The 21,742-nt window shown below is 42.1% G+C and overlaps 1 protein-coding gene across 3 annotated transcripts in view; it reads left to right on the top strand.

The window, feature by feature from the left end:
- The window catches only part of adamts6 (ADAM metallopeptidase with thrombospondin type 1 motif, 6), a 68,269-nt gene extending 53,839 nt beyond the window's left edge, over window positions 1-14,430 (top strand). For 2 of the 3 annotated variants that reach the window (XM_010863774.4, XM_034297112.1), the window contains 6 exons: window positions 2,800-2,874; window positions 3,045-3,174; window positions 7,405-7,609; window positions 9,212-9,388; window positions 11,703-11,859; window positions 13,945-14,430. In XM_010863774.4, the coding sequence (XP_010862076.1) occupies window positions 2,800-2,874; window positions 3,045-3,174; window positions 7,405-7,609; window positions 9,212-9,388; window positions 11,703-11,859; window positions 13,945-14,054 (854 nt within the window). In that variant the 3' untranslated portion in view covers window positions 14,055-14,430. The remainder of the gene's footprint in view (window positions 1-2,799; window positions 2,875-3,044; window positions 3,175-7,404; window positions 7,610-9,211; window positions 9,389-11,702; window positions 11,860-13,944) is intronic. The other variant, XM_013137015.4, reaches the window with a different exon arrangement.
- Window positions 14,431-21,742: the final 7,312 nt, after the last annotated feature.

The following is a 21,742-nucleotide window of genomic DNA, read 5'->3' as shown; positions in this document are numbered from 1 at the left end:
TATGTTTGCAAAACATGTTGGTTGCATTCAACACTGTTCTTCTCAACACACCACTGTACATTTGGAGAATCTGGGGAACGAGTCTAGGTGACTGAGATCTATGGCTTTACAAAAGTGCTGTTCTAGCTATCTGGTATGGCTGCACATGCTGTGGCCATTTTGATTGTTATCATTCCAACAACAGCAGCTTTCTTGAATATGATATACATTGTTTCTTGTGTGTTTGTGTGTCTTTCCAATTCGGACCAACCAATACTTACAGAAATACTGGAGAATACTGTGGGGGTAACCCAGTATGATAATTCCACATGGGTTTTTAGGATTGTAACTTTATTGCTTTCTAAATGTAATTTCAGCTTTTAAGAAAAACAAATATGTGTTTTCCATATTTAAGCCAGGCACATGAATATGGTGTAATTTCTATGAATGTGCTGCTTTGCATGTCTTTTGGTTAACCAGGGCTAGCTAGCATAGTCTGACTTGCCAGAGATCCAGTGGCTGTGGGGAAAGAGACATGCCTAACACCGCTGCTCAGAAATCCTTGTCCTACTACTACAATATGAAACCCTCCTAACTCTGAAACCACAGCAAAATATTGACCACTGCCTCAAAAACCAAATAATCTTACCCCCCAAAAACAATGGGCTTTTATGAAACAATAAATACTGTTCCGCTTCAGCTGTCAAGCATGGCCTGCATTATTTGAGGAAAAAACACATAAAGAGAACTTTTGAGAAAAAACATCTTTATGCAGAACCAAAGCAAAGACCTATGTATCCTATATAGATGTGGGAAAAACTATTGACACCCTGGCATCTGCCCAGAATGAAAAATAAATAAAATGGTATGCATATATATATTTCAGTGGTTTTTGCAAAGATTTGAATAATGTATTAGACCTACCTTATTCCACAAAGAAATCCTAAAATGCACCTGGTATTATTGACAGCTTCTGGAAGTAATTAGAAATCATTTTTATTTCAAGCAGGGGATTCCTCTTTACTTTGGAAATTAACTCACCCGTGGTAAGTTATAGGTGCCTGTGATATGAAAATCATTCATTCAACCAGTTTGAAGAGGGATGGAATCATTCTCCTGTTTTGTGTCAGTGTGTTCTGCAATGAGCATAGAGGAAAAAAGAAAACCAGAGAATTGTCTGAGGTCAGATACAAGATCGTAGCCAAACATGAATCTCAAGGCTACAATTCCATCTACAGAGACCTTGATGTTCTCATTTCCAGCATACATAATGTTATCAAGACAGAGAAAACCTGAGGGAAGATTGAAGTGAAGGATTGGTCAAATGGTGGAGAAAGTACCTCAATCAACTGCCACACAGTTTCATGCTGACCTTCAGACACAACATACGATACTTTCAACTGGCAGCATCTCAGACTCAGTGGAAGTTGTGTGGTTGGAAATCTAGTGCTGAGATAGAGACATATGAAAGATTGACTGCAATTTGCCAAAACACACCTGAACATCCTTCTGTGACAATCTCCTGTAGACAGATAAGAGAAAATTAGATATTTTTGGTAAAGCACAACATCACAATGGTTTACAGAAAACAAAATGAAGCCTTCAAAGAAAAGAACACAGTTCCCCGCAGTCCAATTGGGCGGAGGTTTAGTGATGTTTTTGGGGTTGCATTGCTGCCTCTGGCACTGGGTGACATGAGCATTTGCATGGCATCATGAAATCAGGAGAATACCAAAACATTTTGGAGTGCAATGTTAAACTCAGTGTCAAAAGGTTGGTTATCTGTTAAAAGTCATGTGACTTCCAGCAAGACAATTACCCTAAACACACTTCAATGACAAAAATACTAGACTGTTATGATGTGGACACTTGAGTCCAGATCTAAATCTTATTTGAAAGCCTGTGGAGAGATCTGAAAACAGCAGTTGAGAGGCATCCTTCAAATCTGGGAGAACTGAAGGAGTTTGCACAAGAAGAGTAGGCCAAACCGCCAGTTCAGAGGTAGAGGAAGCTCATCCATGGCTATGGGAAGTGCTTGACTGCAGTTATTTTTCTGCAGTTATTTTTTTTATTTTAGATTTAAAAGGATGTATTGTTTTCAATCAAGAACAAAGGGTCTGTAATATTAAAAATGAAATAAAGTATTGTGGAGACCAAATATTTTAGTCAATTTAACCACATTTTTAGAGACATTGTGAGTTATTTGAAGAAAGTGGAAGGGTGCCAGCACTTTTGGCCACGACTGTGTGTAGATATGTAAGTGTATATCAAACTATTGTAACAGTACTATTGGCTTTCAAGCAGCACTTAAAAAAGTATCAAAATCACCATAACAGATCTTTACATTTTGGATGGGAGCCTTGTATAATATAGCTGGTGAATTTAGCTGACGCTGCTAATCAGGAAGTTGAAATTAAAGCATCTCTGTGCTCATAAAAACCTGTTAAAAACATTTTCTGACAACCTGGCCACTTCAGTTTCACTCCTCTCTCCAAGCATGTTACTCTAGAATCAACCCGTTGGTCAGCTCCAATAATGGTGTTAAAACCACTTTACAATTGCCTTTACAAGGGACTATAAGACACCATACAGATGCACGCACAAACACGCAAACACACACACATACATACACACATACATACACACACACACACACAGGGTTGGGTGACAGCAATACAGTAGCCCTCATCCTGCATCAGCAGCCAAAGTAAAGACCTGCATCTCTGTAAAAGTGATTTGCCAAGAAATCCTGCAAGGCTACAGACATTTACACGTCTGGGGCTACTAGCAGCTGAAACCATACCTTACGTCTCCACCCAGACACACAGCATTCTGACACTCTGAACCCTGCGGACTGCCTGCTGCTCTCTGGCTCCTGTGCAGGAGAACCAAAAGGTGATTTTGGTGTTGTGTTTTCATACATTTTCAGGAATCAGACGTTAAGTCAGTGAAGTGGGTGTTGTGTGTGTGTGTGTGTTTGTATCCTTTCTGTGTGCTTCATTGTACAGTGATAGGCCGGAGGTGATGATAGCTGGGTGTTGTGTTTCTTCCTCCTTCTGTGTTAGGTTCCCAGAAGCAGGAAGTGGTATGTAAACGTCTGGATGATAACTCGGTGGTGCAGAACAGCTACTGTGACCCAGACAGCAAACCCCCAGAGAACCAGAGGTCCTGCAATGCCGAACCCTGCCCCCCTGAGTATGTACAGTAACCTACAAATCAGCACACTACATTACAGTGCAGAGAATGACTGCAGTAAAATACAGTGTAATGAATGAACAGTGGTCACTTAGAGTCCCTTGCCTGTGGAGGAATGTCCCCTCAAATGTTTTGGGTTACTGAGAAAATCCTTCCTAGTTTGTTGTGAAACTCTTTCTGATTCTGAAATGTCTGGTCTCCAGAGCGGAAAAATAAAACTTGTGATGCAACTTTGGACGCACAATTACAGTGAACACTAAGGCAGTACCCACAAGTTGCAGATTCAGACAGTAGCCAACCAGTAACCCTCTTTTGTATGTGCCCCCCTGCAGCAGTCGGTGGGAATGTGGCTATATGAGCATAATTTAGGCCTGTAACAGTGCCCCATAGACATAACCATTGAAGCAAATCCTATGGAATTTTCATATATACACTCACCTAAAGGATTATTAGGAACACCTGTTCAATTTCTCATTAATGCAATTATCTAATCAACCAATCACATGACAGTTGCTTCAATGCATTTAGGGGTGTGGTCCTGGTCAAGACAATCTCCTGAACTTCAAACTGAACGTCAAAATGGGAAAGAAAGGTGATTTAAGCAATTTTGAGCGTGGCATGGTTGTTGGTGCCAGACGGGCCGGTCTGAGTATTTCACAATCTGCTCAGTTACTGGGATTTTCACACACAACCATTTCTAGGGTTTACAAAGAATGGTGTGAAAAGGGAAAAACATCCAGTATGCGGCAGTCCTGTGGGCGAAAAATGCGGCAGTCCTGGGGGCGAAAATGCCTTGTTGATGCTAGTGGTCAGAGGAGAATGGGCGGACTGATTCAAGCTGATAGAAGAGCAACTTTGACTGAAATAACCACTCGTTATAACCAAGGTATGCAGCCAAGCATTTGTGAAGCCACAACACGCACAACCTTGAGGCGGATGGGCTACAACAGCAGAAGACCCCACCGGGTACCACTCATCTCCACTACAAATAGGAAAAAGAGGCTACAATTTGCACGAGCTCACCAAAATTGGATAGTTGAAGACTGGAAGAATGTTGCCTGGTCTGAGTCTCGATTTCTGTTGAGACATTCAGATGGTAGAGTCAGAATTTGGCGTAAACAGAATGAGAACATGGATCCATCATGCCTTGTTACCACTGTGCAGGCTGCTGGTGGTGGTGTAATGGTGTGGGGGATGTTTTCTTGGCACACTTTAGGCCCCTTAAATGCCACGGCCTACCTGAGCATTGTTTCTGACCATGTCCATCCCTTTATGACCACCATGTACCCATCCTCTGATGGCTACTTCCAGCAGGATAATGCACCATGTCACAAAGCTCGAATCATTTCAAATTGGTTTCTTGAACATGACAATGAGTTCACTGTACTGAAATGGCCCCGACAGTCACCAGATCTCAACCCAATAGAGCATCTTTGGGATGTGGTGGAACGGGAGCTTCGTGCCCTGGATGTGCATCCCACAAATCTCCATCAACTGCGAGATGCTATCCTATCAATATGGGCCAGCATTTCTAAAGAATGCTTTCAGCACCTTGTTGAATCAATGCCACGTAGAATTAAGGCAGTTCTGAAGGCGAAAGGGGGTCAAACACAATGTTAGTATGGTGTTCCTTTAGATGAGTGTATATAGGCTATACAGGTATATATCAGAAAGGCACATCCGGGAACTTTGGCTTGCAACACGGACCCGGGACAACCAGCTTGAAACCGGGACAATCCCGGACAAACCGGGACGTCTGGTCACCCTAACTTTACTATTTATCTCTCGTGTACAATGTATTAGCATTGAGGAAATGGGTGCCAGTTTGACAATAAGTTCCTATTGTTGTATGTGCATTGCGGCCAGGTTCGTTGCTAGCGAAATGTAACCACGAGATTAAACAGTTGAGAAATGTTAGCTAAATCTGACTGAGGTTCTCGCGTAATGTATGTTTGATGTGCGTTAAGGGAGACAGCGAATACCTGATTGTGTACTTGATTCATAAGGACTGGTATAAGTTCCTAAATGTTGGACTATCGCCGCGGTACTAACATATTTGCAGTAAAACATTCAGGCGAAGGTTGCGACTTCAACAAACACGTTTTAGCTAATTCTGTACATTTTGCGCTTCTGCTACTGCATGTAAACACAAAGTCAGTGGTTGAGAAGACGCGTGTGACAAATACAGGCCTGCTGCAGCTCTGATTAGCTATGGCGCACAGGTCTGGGAATGGCTCAAGACCGTTCAAGATGGGCATATTGGCGCTCTTGCTCTGCCTACAAAAGAATCACAGACGTGAATGGCCAAGTTAGATTAGTTTGTATGTTTTTTTGCATTTAAAGTGGTTTTGGTACTATGTTGATCAGATAAATTAAGTTTATATTTTCTATAGTGCAAATTATTTGGACAAACTCACTGTAGTTAAACTTTTTGGGTCTGGCATTTCTTCTGTGTGGCATATTTGGACGTATTGCGCGGCCCTGCACGCGTGCAGTTTAGAAGGAACGTTGCTCTGGAGTATGAAATATCTTCAGACAGATTCAATATTACAACAAAAACTTGCCTTGCTAATCTATAATGAATCAGTATTGTATGATAATATTCCAATGTTGCTATTTGACCTCATGATCTAGATCTCTTACCAAACCCAACATGTCACTTACTGACTACCAGGCATCAACTAATAGAATGGATTGAATGGATTGAGCTCAGTCTTTGGTGTATTTGAATGAGCACTCAGAGCCCTATTAAGTTAGACTGTTCATGACACTTATTGATGTGTTGCTCATGTCTGGTGATGGTTCCTGGTTTGTCAGAGTAAAGTACGGGATGTTAAACCCTCAGGCTCAATTCCGTGCGGGTATCATTAATGTTAATGTTATAACGTGTTTTAAGGTACATCCATTACATTACATGATAACAGATAAAACATACCACAGGCAACTGCACAGGCATTTAGCTCTACATTTAAGCGAGTTTCACAGCTAGTTAAGAAACTTACATCTTTTGTAAAACAATTATTCCATGCAATAATAATCTGCGTTCCAGGAGTCCCTTGCTGTAAAACTTGTTTTTAAGAAATTTCTAAAATAAAATGGAAATGATTTATAACTTCATATGTTAACTATTTTGGAACCTATTTTATGCCAAAATATGAAAATGCTGAATATGACCACCTGCGTTTAATTGTATTGGCTAGTTTCGCTTTATGAACCCTAGAGGGATAATATGTGTGTGTGTGTACTTAAGTGCGCTTGTCTGCATGTGAGATAGCACACACGTGTCCTTGAACGTGTGCGCCCACGCGCGCGTGTGTGTGCGCTGTGGCCAAAAGTGCTTAGTCTATTTGCGAGGGCTGAGGGAATGGTCAGACAGAGTTCAATCATTTGGAATCAAGCGATTAAACACAGTTGGCCAATGGACTGAGGCCGTCTGCCAATAGTGGTGTGATGTGTATGTGGGTGCATATAAAAACTGAATGGTTACAGTTTGATGGGCATCTGTAATGAACTGGTATAAGGCCTGTTATACCCAATCCTCAACAAAGACATATTTGAACGCATTACTTCAAACCGTTGTGGTCCAGGTTGACATTGGAACAAACTCTTTCTGTGCATTCAGGTTGTTCGTGTTTTGTTGTCTTCTATTCATCGGACAGACTTTTTTTTTCTCCATTGTAGTGTCTAACAGAACTGCAACCGTCACGTTCCATGATATTTCTATCAGAAACGCAAACATACCTTTAAGTATCCACAATCAGGGATAGCACTGTATCAACACTGTGTAAACATGATTGTTTTTAGAATAACCGGCATCACATTGGCTGGGGAATGAAAGGCGACCCAGATGTTAGGAGACATTATAAATTCTGTATACATTCCTGTGGATGATGTAAGAGGAATCAGGGCTGTGCCGTCTCCCAGGGTGGAGGTCTGTGCTGGCCGAGTTCTGACAGCTTGCTGCATTGTTCAAGAAATGTGTTGCCCTTCAAGGGAATTAGTCTTGGCAGTATACCGTACAAGAAAACAGTGTTATTTACACCAGAATATACAGTTGACACAACAGGCGATTTATGATATACTGTATTTAATGCTGTCTGCCGTATAAATGATGATCTAAGCCATATGGTTCCATAAGAACAGTTTTAAGTGACAGTTAAAGGGGCAGCTCTGTTGTTGTTCTAATAACTCTGTGGTGAATGCCATTGTTCTAATGTTGCGTTCTTGTAGGTGGTTTATCGGGGACTGGTCTGAATGTGCGAAGACGTGTGATGGTGGGACACGGACACGAACGGTTCTGTGTATCAGGAAGATTGGGCCTGCTGAAGAGGAGACCCTGGAGGACAGCCTCTGTCTGACACATCGACCAATAGAAAGAGAAGCCTGCAACAACCAGTCCTGTCCCCCTCAGTGGGTCACACTGGATTGGTCAGAGGTAAGAGAGGGACCGGCCCCTTTTTACTTTCTGCCATTCCAGTGTAAAAAAAGGACATCAGAGTAGCCACGAAAGAAATGGGAAGGTAGTCATCTATATTCTTATAAATGTTTTATAACAGATCATCTTCCGCTTGGTCTCAGAGTCTCCCACATGCCTTCTGGCAAACTGTAGCTGAGATTTAATGTACGTTTTTTCAACAGTGACTTTCTTTTTGTCACTTTTGTGAAGCACCTGGGCTATTGTTGCAGTATCAACAGTGTCTCCCAGCTCAGTCACGGAAGACTGTAAATCCTTTAGAGTCAGCCTCTTGGTGTTCTCCCTTACTAACGCTCTTCTTGCTCGGATACTCCGTTTTTGAGGACAACCTGTTCCAGACAGATTCTTATATCCTACCCCTGATTGGTGCTGTTGAAGAACCTTATTCGGAATCTGCTTTGATTGATCCTTTGTCTCCATGATGTCGTTTTTTATTAGAAATGATACAAACCACCTGTGGGTCCTCTGAGAGACCAATAAACACCATAATTGCACACAGGTGGATTCCATTCAAGTAATTACATGACCTCTAAAGACATTTGGTTTCATCACAGGTCATTCAGGTGTGTCCCAGCAAAGCAGGTGAATACCTCAGAAATGTTTTTTGTATTATATTAGCAATTTATTTTCACTTTGACATTATGGGCTTTATTTGAGTTGAAAAGTGTCAAAAACTCCTGATTAAATCCATTTTTATTTAAAAAATCTAAAGTGGAAAAGTCCTAGCAAGCTGCAAAAAAACTGTGACGCTTACAAGACGATCATTTGAAACAACTTCTTGTTGAAAGTTCCTTTTGGAAAAGCAGATGTTAACAAATTAGCCAACATAATTGTTGAAAACACTTACTAGAGTGGCCTCTATTGTTAGTTAACTCAAAACAAGGCAAATGCTGGCTGTTGGCTCCCAGTTACTGATGTGTCTGTGTGCTATCTAGATGTCCTAGTGTGTCATTTTCCTTCTCCAAAACTAAAATAAAAAAATGTAAGTTAAATTGTGAATGTTTGAATTAAAGAAAAATTGTGATGATTTGATTCTACTGTCATTCTAAAATGCTGCTCTGTTACAGTTTTTTGGCAGGTTCCAAATACTTAGGGCCCAGCTAGATTTTGTTTATCCAGAGGCCACCAAAGAAAACATATGATTGGATATTATTTTCTCTTTGGTGTTTTAACACATTTTAATTCATTGGAAAAAGTATTTGAATAATAGAAAATTATAATATAGATAAACATACATTTGAATCCCTAGTGGGACAATTGGATTTGCCACTTCAAGGCCAAATATACATTCTTAAACAAAATGATGAATTTAATTCACAGACGTTAGCCGAATTGCACGCTTCTTGATGTAATTTGAAGTGTTCATGAGCACCGCCTCATCTCCATTTCGATTGGATGTTCGCCTGTACCATTCACATTTCTTTCTGCCCTCAGAACATGTTTGAGTAAGTAAAACTGGTATGTGCGTTGTTATGTGTGTTTTGGGTGGTGTAGGGCTTTTAAAAAAAAGGGGGGGGCTTTTTATATTGTTTTATTGAGCTCTTGTGTCTCTTCTGTCCTCAGTGTACACCCAGATGTGGCCCTGGCTTCAAGCACCGTATTGTTCTGTGTAAGAGCAGCGATCTGGCCAAGACCTTCCCTCACCCCCACTGTCCCTCTCACAACAAGCCCCCCAGCAGAATTCGCTGCAGTCTGGGACGCTGTCCACCCCCGAGATGGATCCCGGGGGAATGGGGACAGGTATGATCAGATCACAGTTAAGAAATAAGAGCTTTCTCTGGCTTTTGCATTTACCTTTGTTACTTAGATACACCTTGATATGGGGATCTCAAGGCAATATGTAGTAAGTTCATTTGAATCCAAATTTTACTGACACCTGTTTAACAGCTAGTCTTCTTGGGTTCCATTGCTCACCATGAAAATGTTAAAAATGAATATTAAAGGAACACAAAAAAAAGTTACTAAAACATTACAGAAATTAAATGCATACAAAATAATATAAATATATGAAGACACAATCAGACATTTTTAAAATAATTCTAATAGGTAAACTGTTAGTAAAATGTAAACTATTGTAATAGGCACCAAATCTCCTGTTATGGTCTATTTAGGCAACTGAATTCACCGTCATAAATCTGCCCTGTTGAACCTGCCCAGGCCTGTCCAACCTGTGTTTCTGTGGATGAGTGCCTGTGTGTTTGTGACTTTGTGATGAGCGGCCCCAGTCAAATGTCTGCCACCCTGTCACCGTATGTCTGACCCCGGTGCCCACCGGGCCACCAGTTTTACCTCCCCCCTTTCTGATCTGGCCTGCATGTCATCCCCTTTCAATTAGACTGACTTTATTAGTGGCCAAACCAGCCCTGACAGATGGCCTATGTCAATGAAGGGTCTTAAGTGGGATTTGAACCAGTGACTTTTTGACCTTCAGAGTGAAACCCTACTATGGCGACAATCTTTCTATAGCCCATGGAGCGCAGAGATTTGAGTTGAGGCAGAAAGATTAGGGAGTGAAAGACGGGAGGCAGGGAGGGTAGGAGGGAGAAGAGAAATGGGCCAATGTGAAGTGGGAAAGAATAAGACAGATCCATCTCTCCTAGGCCAGTGTGTGAGAAAGTCCATAGCCCAAACAGACTGAAAGCTGTTGTGTTACTGGTATATATATTAGGCTTTAACCTTGGGCCTTGGTGAGACTGACCTTGCTGTTTGATGGGGCCACTGAGAGATTAACTGTTGAGTCCCTGGGCACTCAGGGGCCAGGGGTTACTGCCTTGTGATTCAACAGGGACTGCAGGGTATTGTTGTTTCTGTGTGAGGGTGCACATGGGTTATGTGAGAACCTGGGACCAGAGCCCATGACCTATAACCTTGGACTTCTGGAATTTTGCCATCCTGCCACAAACGGATAAGGCCACTATATAATCTTAGTAAACACCAAAGTAAAGTATTGTGTAATTGGTCAGATGCTCAGTCTGATTCTGAGTTGAGATTGGAACACCAGTGAAGAGTTCCATCATCTGTCTTTCTATGTTACCAGTAAGTTTATGGACCGAACGGATGCTAGATCGAATCCAAGAGCCAGCAAGGTGAAAACGTTAATTGCTCCCCAGGTCAATGCGATCAACCTAAAAGAAATAAGCCTATTAAAATGAAATACAAAATAATATTTTTTTTCTACAGTACTGACAAATCCCTTTATAAGAGAACTGTTGAATTGGACTGATAATCCTGGCTGATGTAGTTAGTTATATGTTTAATGCTGATGCAACACAGTAGGGTCTCTTGTGTCTCTGTCCGGGAGCCAACATCTCTCCACTCTAATACAGACCAGCCAACTGTAGTCTCACCGTTGACCATTAAATAATTACTATTACAGTGCCTCCGAGACACTCCAGAGTCAACTGGATAGTAGAGAACCATTTAAGCAAGGACACCTTCAGAGAGGTCTCATAGGAGTTCTGCCCTCTCCCATAGCAACAACTGATCTGATCATTCTAATTACAGAGAGGACCGTTTCTGTGCCAACAACTTAAAGTAATGCCACAGAACGCCTTCTGAACCAAAGACCTAATGAGTCACCTGTGTCCTTATGTAGAAGGTAGTCTATTTCCATAGGTGTGTGTGTGAGATGTACGTTTGTGTGTATGTGGTCACACTCAGTCCCTCAACAGTTCAGCAAGGCCATTCTACTTTAGGTATTCAGCTCACCCCCCCGTCTTACCTTTTTTAATAGGATGAGTACCGTATCCGTAGTGATTAGTCAGAAGCGTTGAGTGTTCGCTGTGAAGGTGACAGTGGACAGTGCGAATCTGCACAGTCAGGCTAAGCCAAGTTTGGCTTGGCCCAGCGAGTCGGAGAGGCTCTTCCTCTTGTCAGTAAACGTTCTAAGTGTTTCCGGGCCAGGCTTTGTGATGACCCAGTAACTAGGCAGAACACACAGACTGGGCGCGGGGCTTAGTAGTGCTGAGTGTTCTGCAGTAGGTGCTTAATAACGTTAGCATGTTTCAGGGTTTGGCGAGGCAGTGTGATTTATAAGGTGTGTGTGTTTCAACAGTGTTCTGCGCAGTGCGGGCTGGGCCAGCAGATCCGGACGGTGCAGTGTCTCTCCTACACGGGCCAGCTCTCCAGTGAATGTGCAGAGACGCTCCGACCCCCCACCATGCAACAGTGTGAGAGCAAGTGTGACGCCATACCCATCGCCAACGGCGACGGTAAGCACAGGAACACACACACCCTGATCCACCGATTTAGACATCCCATTATCAGACCTTCATCCCAGACTCCAGAACAAACACATTGGGCAGATACAACTTTTCCAGAGGCCAATATGTGACTCTTTCTGGTACGGTTGAGTTGGCTGCTGGACCAATCTGTATGGCTCTCTGTCAAAATGGGTAGGGACCCGCCCACACGTTCACACGGCTTGAATAGAGACTCTGAAGGGTGTGCGTGTGGATGCTAATGGCATTAGCTTCAAGCTAATTGTCCCGCACCAGAGGAAAGAAGGACAGGGAGACAGACGGCACGGGAGAGAATGTCTCCCTCTGTCCCTCCCAGTCCGTGGGCCGTGGGTCCACGTCAAAGCCTAATAAGGCAAAAGACTGTGATCGTGATGAGGCATCTAGAGGCTGTGCTCTACTCATCCACCTAACTGTGTGTGTGTGATCCCCATCAGTAAATCAGGCCAGCATCTGTCTTAGTGTAGATTATGCTTTGTGCGTCTGTGCTGAATTACATTGTCAGGTGTCGGGAGAGACATCTCTGTACAACACTATTACAGGTTAGGAGTTTAACAAGGCCATACAAAGTATGTGAGACAAATGTCTCCCTTTACATTTCCCAAAAAGTTATCTGCAAATCAGCGAAACATTACATAACATTTTTGTTACCGCTTTTCACTTTTCAACAAAAATGTTAAGTATTCAAAGTTTGTATGGTTGCCTACGATTACTGATCTGTAAAGAGGCAGAAGAACCCATTTTCAGAATCATCCAAAATCCAGGATTGATTAGCAAGAGGAGAAATATGCTGATTTTGCACATACTGATGAGTAAGAGCATCATGAATAATCCTTATCAGAAGATGGACTGCACACGTCTCGTCTTCAAGACACCAGACATTCCTTTAGGAGGGTATGTTCTTCTTAAACATATAGCACTGACAGAGAAAGTGCGAGAGAGGGAGAGAGAATACAGGGAACGTAGAGAAAGACAAAGAGAGAAAGAGAGGAGTGAAGAGAGACTCAGGCCATCCATCAACTGTAACATACTATTACATCAATCAGACAGAACATACCATTACACAGAGACATGGAGAGGAGATTTATTAGGACCAGTCAGAGAAAAGAGAAACTTGGAATAGTCCACACTGTTTCTAATCCATCTTTTAACCAGTGACAGGCTTGGAGGACCGCTTGTATTAAAACGAACAGCTGAGAACTTACTAAATAGTTGCCAGATGACTATATGTGAGCCCAGAGGTTAAGGAACACTGGTTTGGAATTCAATACATTTTTATAGAAAAGCGATATTACAACATTACAACACAGTAGCAGTAGACGAGCATGCATACACATACATACACACACACACAAACACACACACACATCTAGCTATCTAAATCGGGACCAATGTTGACTGCCTTAAAAAAAAAAAATGTTACCAATCCGAAACCGTACCTACATTATCCTAACCACATACACTCACGTTTGTCTTTCTGTTGTTGGGGGGGGGGGGGGACCATTACCTTGACCCAGAAATCCTTGTTTTCTATTCCCTAGCCCTAAACCTAACCATAATCTAACCCTAAAACTCAATCTTACTTTTATGTCTGAACCTAACACCCAACCCTAAACCTAATAATGCTGATAGTGCCTGAACTTTACAGTAACCACATATCTAAAACTATACCCAATTATAAACTTTTCACTGAACCCCTAATCCTAAAATCGCATCTTCCCTAGTAAGACCTGACAAACAATCTTTAGGGGTCCTTTGAAGGGACTTCTGGTCCTCCCTTGTACACCTAGGCATGGATCTCCCTCTCTACCACGCACACACACAAACCTGTCGTAGTATGGTCCACACACACATAAATTAAGGTGAGAAAAACCGAATTGTACCCCTAACCTTAACCTCAATAACCTAGCCTTTATGCTTAAACTGAACCTAAATCTTAGGGACTAACTCTTAAGTTACCGTAGTTCATAGACATTGTCGTTCACTTGGTTCCCTCCTCTTGGCCTCCTTTATGTAGTTGTCAGTCTAACTTTGGTATCATTCTATTTTTCTCTCTAGAATGCAAAGACGTAAACAAAGTGGCGTATTGCCCACTGGTGCTGAAGTTCAAGTTCTGCAGCCGTGCGTACTTCAGACAGATGTGCTGTAAGACCTGCCAAGGACACTGAACCAAAGAGAGAGGGAACCAGAGAGGAAGAGAGAGCTGGAAGAGAAAGAGATAGAGGCAGACAACAGGCAGACTAAAAACACACCAAGACCAGGGGGAGAGAGTGACGGAGGAGAAGAAGGATTCAGCTGTTCATCACACCCGCTCCACTCAACCCCATCACCGTGGAAACCTAACCACTACCCAGCGGACACGCTGGCACCTTTATTACTGTCACTTCTATGAAGTGGGAACCTTCAAGGATTATTTTTAACTGATGTTATTTTTATTATAATAATAATAATAATTAATATTATTTGTATTCTTTTATTGTCTATTGTGTTGTTGTTTTTTTAATCCAAAGTGCTGGACACATTACACACCGAACAGAAGCAACGAAGGGGGTGGGGTTTGGGGGGGGGGGGTGTAGCATAAGAGTGGTGGGGGGTGGGGCCGGTCATATTGGTGCTATTTGGACAGGAGAAATTTGGCTTCAGAGTGCTATTGTGTGTGTGTGTGTGTGTGTGTGTGAATATTCCATGAATTGCACCCAAACACTCCCCATCAAAAAACCCAACCAGACCTGTAAGAACTCCTGTTCAAGCAGTCATCAACAACAAGTGTTTGACTGTGATTAGGGTTAGGGTAAGGTGATTGGACCACATTTTGTTAGCGCTGGCCTGGAGGCCAATGGGACAACAGAGGTCATATATGTTCTGTGCCGGAACAGGAATAAATGTATTTTCTACTTCCATGTTATCGGAAGAGCTGAACAATAACAAAAGTACTGGGCAAAACTTTTCTGTTTTCTCTTTCCGTCTGTTTCCGTTTCTCTTTTCCGAAGTAAGGTTGCCTTAGTTCTAAACAAAACTCACTTTGTGCCAGAACATTTAAAAAGAAAATGCTAATATTGCAAAATGTACTGTATCGGAAAAAGGATTCTACTGACAGACGTTAGCGCTAGTCAGTGTTATGGTTATCATGCGTCTGTGATACATGTCTGATTAGCCTTCTGTGGAGAAAGAAAAATACATTGGAGATGAACTATTAGTGAACTATAAGGTTATCAAATCTGGTTGGTCTCAGTATCAGCCTTTTAACTGGGTCTAGTGCAGAGATTTCACCAGCGTGGGAAGAGCTCCCTGCCTCTCCAGGCCTGTGACTGGCGTTAAGTGAAGGGCCAGTTCTGAAAGCCGCACGCACACACGTCCCTCCCAGCAGACCACAATGTGTTGCCAGACCACGTAGATCCAGTCTCCCCCAGACAGACTACCTCCAGACAGTGTCACCCCGCTCACCCACCCTCCCCTTCTGCTCCCCTCTTCCACTCTCCGGAGGGAGAACAAACAACGGAATATTATGCAACTCCATGGTGCTTTTTTTCCGTTTTTTATTCCGGTGGAGTACTGTTTTTTTCCGTAGCCGCCTCCTAGTTTCCTCTTCAAGTGGGAGGCCTTTTCCTGGCTTCTTCTTGCCCTATCCCGGGCTCTTCTCCCTGTCTTTTTGTCCCATGGTGCTGTAGAAAGAGTGCTTTCACTCCCAATCCTCAATAATTACTTTAACCAAGCAATATGTATTGAGACAATGATATCTATGTTGGCTTATACTGATGTTTAAAGTGATTTCTTACCTCACACTGGGAACATTTATTGTCAATGTAGTCCTGTGGAGTAACCTCCCACCTCCACCTGTAACCCCTTGACCCACACATGGACTTCCAGTCAGTTATCCTGTATTACTCCCAGGGCTGTAAAGGATTCTCCAAGTATACAACTTATCCAATGGACATTGCTGCTGCCGTTGGTTGTGGTGGTGAAAAGGAACCATCGGTAAAGTCCCAGGTCCAGATGGAGACATGCTGTGGAGGGTAATCCGGTTGGACTTGACTTGACCTCCCTAGACCAATGGGAAAGACAATTTAGGAGCCACATTCAGACCACATGGGGACTGCAAAAATCACACAACGACTGTGCTACTTTTGTTTTGCTGCTGCTACTTTTTGGTAGCCACTTCCAGAGTAACTAAAGATGTTATGCCCGTGATCTAATATTTGGAGATTTTACTTTGAACCAGGATGATTGGACATTAGTGGACGATAAGAACGAAAGCATTGGAACTGTACTGAACTCGACATGCTGGGGCTTTTTCAAGAGCTGTTACTAGAGGCTTCTCAAGGCTTGAAGTAACCGTTTACAGGCATTGGGACACAGAGCCTAAAGACAGCCAGACAAACGGACAGACAGACTGAGAGAGACTTTAGAAGATTCTCAATCCAACTGGTCCTCATAGCTGTGAACTTGGATGTTATGAATGTCACATTGCTTTACCCTGTAATTTCAAGTGCAAGAAAATGAAAAAGAAGAAACATTATTTGATTAGTTGCATATATTTTATATTCAGTATTAATGTTGGTACACTGTTACTATTTTTTTTTTCTTCTAATTGTAAATTATATGCTAATTTATTGCAATGTGTCACCTGTCTTACATTTATTTCACTGCATGCGAACAGAACGTTAGTGTATTGAAAAATGAATGCAGTGAAATAGGCCCCTTCACCAGACTGTTTTAACATAGATACATTAGGACAATAAAAAGAGCAGCTTCTTAAGAGACTGTGTTAGCTGGCTTCTGTTTTTTCCCCCTGAAGTGTGTAAACAAACCAATAATTTCTGTGAGATTGTCTGAAGTTCTAAAGACAAGTCTAGAACGGGGGTATTCAACTCTGACCTATGAGGTGTCCTACTCATGGTGTCCCAGATCTAAATAAGTCCCTGTCTAAATCTCAAATCGCATACTACGTACTACAAGTACATACTTAGCGGATGATGTTGTAGTACGTACTGTTTAGTAGATAGTAAGCTAGTACGCCAGTATTGGGATCGTTAGGGATATAATACCTCGTCATAAAATTGCATCTCAACATTGGAGGATATTGTGAAGCTAGACACCATTAATCATTGTGTTAAACAGACTAACGTTTCTTATGAAGTTTACTTCCACCACAAATAGCATCTATGAACTGTACGTCTTTTGCCACTGGCCTTTTTAATAGCTTATTAGCCAGTAGACCTACTACCTGTAGTCATAATAATGGCACAATTGCTAGCGAGATTGAAGACGAGATCCACAATGACCAAACTATTTAATTTCATGGCACAACTATAGGCGGAAATCCCCGGGGGGACACGTCCTATGATTTGTCCCCCCAGAATATATCACTGTGAGCATAACTATGTAATTTTTATAATATTAATATGACGCAATGAAGGCACCTGTGCTCGCTACTTTCCTTAAATGCATTGATTGACACTGTCTGCTCACAGCCTCACAATAATGGAAGTGCTGCAGTGCAATTCGCTCTACCACAAATCCCCACTTGGATCTTTCCAAGCGATGTTACACGTTTCAACGTTTATTTGTCAGTAAGAGTCACAGAGTCATCCTGAACAATTAAATTATTCTGACATGGCACACGAGAACTAATTTGTGAGAGTTAAGAAGAATAAATAAGCAAAAATATAGCCAGACAAAAATAAATAAAGCAACACTATACATAACACTGCACACTAGCAGTAGTTTAAAAGAGGGTACTGTAAACTAGCAGCAATCTGGCATTAGCCTATTATTTATTATATATATGGCAAGTAAGGCAGTAATATACATAGCAATTTGGTAGAATTATTGAATATTATAGATACATATGAGTGTAATAAGCTAATGAATATGAGAGCACACTTCAACTACGTAGTGAGAATTAAGAAGAAAAATATATACACAGCAAGAATATATCAAGAAGAGAAAGCAATAATATACAGCAGTTTAAAAAAAGAGTACTGTAAACTAGCAGCAATATTGGTGGTGGTATTGAAATTATACATAGGCCTATGGCAAGTATGGCAATAATATACATTTAATATACGATGCCGCCTACAAAGTGGTCCAAGTATGGCAAAAAGTGCAACAAAGACTGTGTACATCAAGTGGTCCATGATCACAGTAAAGCTCTGTGCAGATACTGCAAAGCAGAATCTATTATTACAGTCTATAGCAAAAAACAAGCATAACATAATCTACTTATATGTATGTGTGTGTGTGTGTGTGTGTGTATATGTGTGTGTGTGTGTATATATATAGCCTACTAATACTAGATACATATGGTACTAATGTATTTTACGCTGCCCCTTAGTGCTCCTGTCCCCTCGTTTTCCATCTCTCCTCTCACATTCTGCTCACAGGTGATCAGATGAGTGAATGGTGCCTGCCCATATACGTGTTGTTGATGTTTGATTGTTTTTTGTAAACAATTCTTTGCCATGTTAAAATACATGGTCTGCGGTTCAAACTGTTACAGGTTAATTGACCGTAACACGCTATAACGGTATTGGGCTTGTTTTGGGCTTGTTTTTGAAGCTGCGGTTGCTTGTTTGACTCGTGAGAGTTGGCAACACTACAGTTTGCTTGGGTGGGAATCTGACAGAGTAGGTCGTTGGTGGTTGGATTTCAGTAAGTAGTTCAAACATAGAATATGTTAAACATTTCTTTACTTCCACCACACAGTACAATAAAACACATTTATAACCTTCACCAGCCTTAATTTTTGCTGCATTGCATTACAGGTCACACTTTATGTTAGCTAGCGGTTACCTGACGTTGCTAGCTAGCTACAGTAACATCAACCAGTGTTTGCAGCTGTTTTGAATTTGTGTCAATGAGAGAAGCTTGAAATGCAATGTATGTAGTATTCCTTAGCTGGCAAGGTGACAGTATTTGTGTTTACCCTCTGGTGATGATAACTGACTTTTTCGTCCGGTGAAAAGATGAGAGAATCGTGGAAACCCCTCCTCTTTTACTCAGCACTAGAGGTTGTGGTCTACATTACCCCAAAAATCTCGCAAGGACGCATACTTCGAAAATCCACCAGAAATAGTAGACCATCCGGGAACTTTTGGCATACTATTTTCAGCGTACTAGGGGTTGAGACTTACTAATCTTTTTGCATACTAATCTGGCATATTATATAGTATGCACGTATGCAATTTAAGATTCAGCCCCTGATTAAAGGGTTGCAATGAAGAAATTGAGTGGAACTGGCTTAGTGGTACAGCATTGAGTTTGAGGGGTCAAGATATTTTAAGGGCTTAAGAATCCTGGGGCTTCTGATAGGTACAGTAGCTGACAAACATTAATTCTGAGTGTGGTTAGTAGTCAAACTTAATTGTTTCTGTTCTGATCCAATTCTAACACCACTGATTCAAGCAGTAGGCTATATTATTTATTTTCCAGGACGTTAGAAAACTTTTAACACCATACTTAATGTGATGCTGTTCAAATAATTCCCATTTGTATGCTTTAACACTTGATGGCAGGACGGATTAAAGAATACCTGTTGTCAAACAAGACACCCTAGCTTTATAGACATACAGGTGTAAATTACAAAGAGGTTGTACTTCTAAATTTCCCAATTGTCACTCATGGTTACCATGGAGCTGTTGAAATGGAGCTCCACTTTCCATTGGGTCTGGTCCAATAACTGTACCTCCATTACCCCTGGGACCTGAGGCAATGAGGAAGTGAAGAGAGTGAGTGAGAGAGTAAATGAGTGAAGGAGTGAGTGAAGAAGAATGTTAGTGAGGGAGTGAGTGGGTGAAGGAGTGAGTGAGTGAAGAACACTGGGAGTGAGGGCTGCTCCAAACAGGTAAAAAATTCTGTTTGTAACAAGACTGTCTCTCTGCCAGATGGACACTGTTTCCATTCACACTGTAGGGGTCATCTTCCAGTGTGTAGTTTCAGTGTCCCAGTTTAGAATGTCTATGCATGTACTGTATCTCACAAAAGTGAGTACACCCCTCACATTTTTGTAAATGTTTGATTATATCTGTTCATGTGACAACACTGAGGAAATGACACTGCTACAATGTAAAGTAGTGAGTGTAAAGCTTGTATATGTGTAAATGTGCTGTCCCCTCAAAATAACACAACACACAGCCATTGATGTGTAAACCACTGGCAACAAAGGTGAGTACACCCCTAAGTGAAAATGTCCAAATTGGGCCCAAAGTGTCAATATTTTGTGTGGCCACCATCATTTTCCAGCACCCTCTTGGGCATGGAGTTCACCAGAGCTTCACAGGTTGCCACTCCTTCATGACGGCATCACGGAGCTGGTGGATGTTAGAGACCATGTGCTCCTCCACCTTTCGTTTGAGAATGCCGCACAGATGCTAAATAGGGTTTAGGTCTGGAGACATGCTTGGCCAGTCCATCACCTTTACCCTCAGCTTCTTTAGCAAAGCAGTGGTCGTCTTGGAGGTGTGTTTGGGGTCGTTATCATGTTGGAATACTGCCCTGCAGCCCAGGGAGGGGATCATGCTCTGCTTCAGTATGTCACAGTACATTCATAGTTCCCTCAATGAACTGTAGCTCCCCAGTGCCGGCAGCACTCATGCAGCCCCAGACCATGACACTCCCACCACCATGCTTGCCTGTAGGCTAGACACACGTCTTTGTACTCCTCACCTGGTTGCCACCACACACGCTTGACACCATCTGAACCAAATAAGTTTATCTTGGTCTCATCAGACCACAGGACATGATTCCAGTAATCCATGTCCTTAGTCTGCTTGTCTTCAGCAAACTGTTTGCGGGCTTTCTTGTGCATCATCTTTAGAAGAGGCATCCTTCTGGGACAACAGCCATGCAGACCAATTTGATGCAGTGTGTGGCGTATGGTCTGAGCACTGACAGGCTGACCCCCCCACCCCTTCAACCTCTGCAGCAATGCTGGCAGCACTCATACGTCTATTTCCCAAAGGCAACCTCTGTATATGACGCTGAGCATGTGCACTCAACTTCTTTGGTCGATATGGCGAGGCCTGTTCTAAGTGGAACCTGTCCTGTTAAACCGGTGTATGGTCTTGGCCACCGTGCTGAATTAAAAAGTAGTCACATAAGGCCACATTTAATGTATGTTTTTAACCCAACCCCTTGGTGGTGCACCGCTGAGCACCCAGGGAGCCATTAGGGGTCACCACTAGGGGTCACCAATAGGGGTCACCACTAGGGGTCACCAATAGGGGTTAACTGTCCTGCTCAGGTGCAACCAACTCCTGGCTCAGGAATTCCATCTAGAAATGGTCAGAAGCTCTAAATACTAGGAGAGGTTTCTTACAAAGAGAGAAAGAACACTTTTCTCAAGCTGAAAGAGTAGATTCAACCACTTCTCCGAACCCCTCCCCCCTCCACATACACACACACATATAAACACACATACAGGCAGCCCTAAGTTGGCTGTTTACATGCCTGCGTTGTCAGCAGACACAACACTGAGAGGTCCTGAGGCCCACAGACACGCTACAAGAAACAATGACTCATATGACCTCATATCACTATATCACTATAAACCCCATATATGGCTTATTTGGAGCTGAAATGCTTTTGCATGTATAGTTATGCGAGTATAATTCTGTCTACTCCAATTCCACATATCCAGAATTCTACTTGGTGTAATGATGCTGCTGGTCGTAAATAACATATAGGGACAAAAAACACTATATTGATGCACAGCTGACATATATGAGATGTAACATAATATTCATGAATTTACAGTTGATTTACACATTCACTTGTGCAGTTTCAGTATAAGCTTCTATGTAGATGCAGGGAGAAGAAAAACCCCTCTGTAATTCCCTGGTTGCTAAAATTCTACACA

The sequence above is a fragment of the Esox lucius genome, chromosome 14 (assembly GCF_011004845.1).
Source record: "Esox lucius isolate fEsoLuc1 chromosome 14, fEsoLuc1.pri, whole genome shotgun sequence".
Lineage (NCBI taxonomy): Eukaryota > Metazoa > Chordata > Actinopteri > Esociformes > Esocidae > Esox > Esox lucius.
The sequence above is the reverse complement of the archived record's forward strand: the minus strand, read 5'-3'. Positions and strand labels throughout refer to the sequence as shown.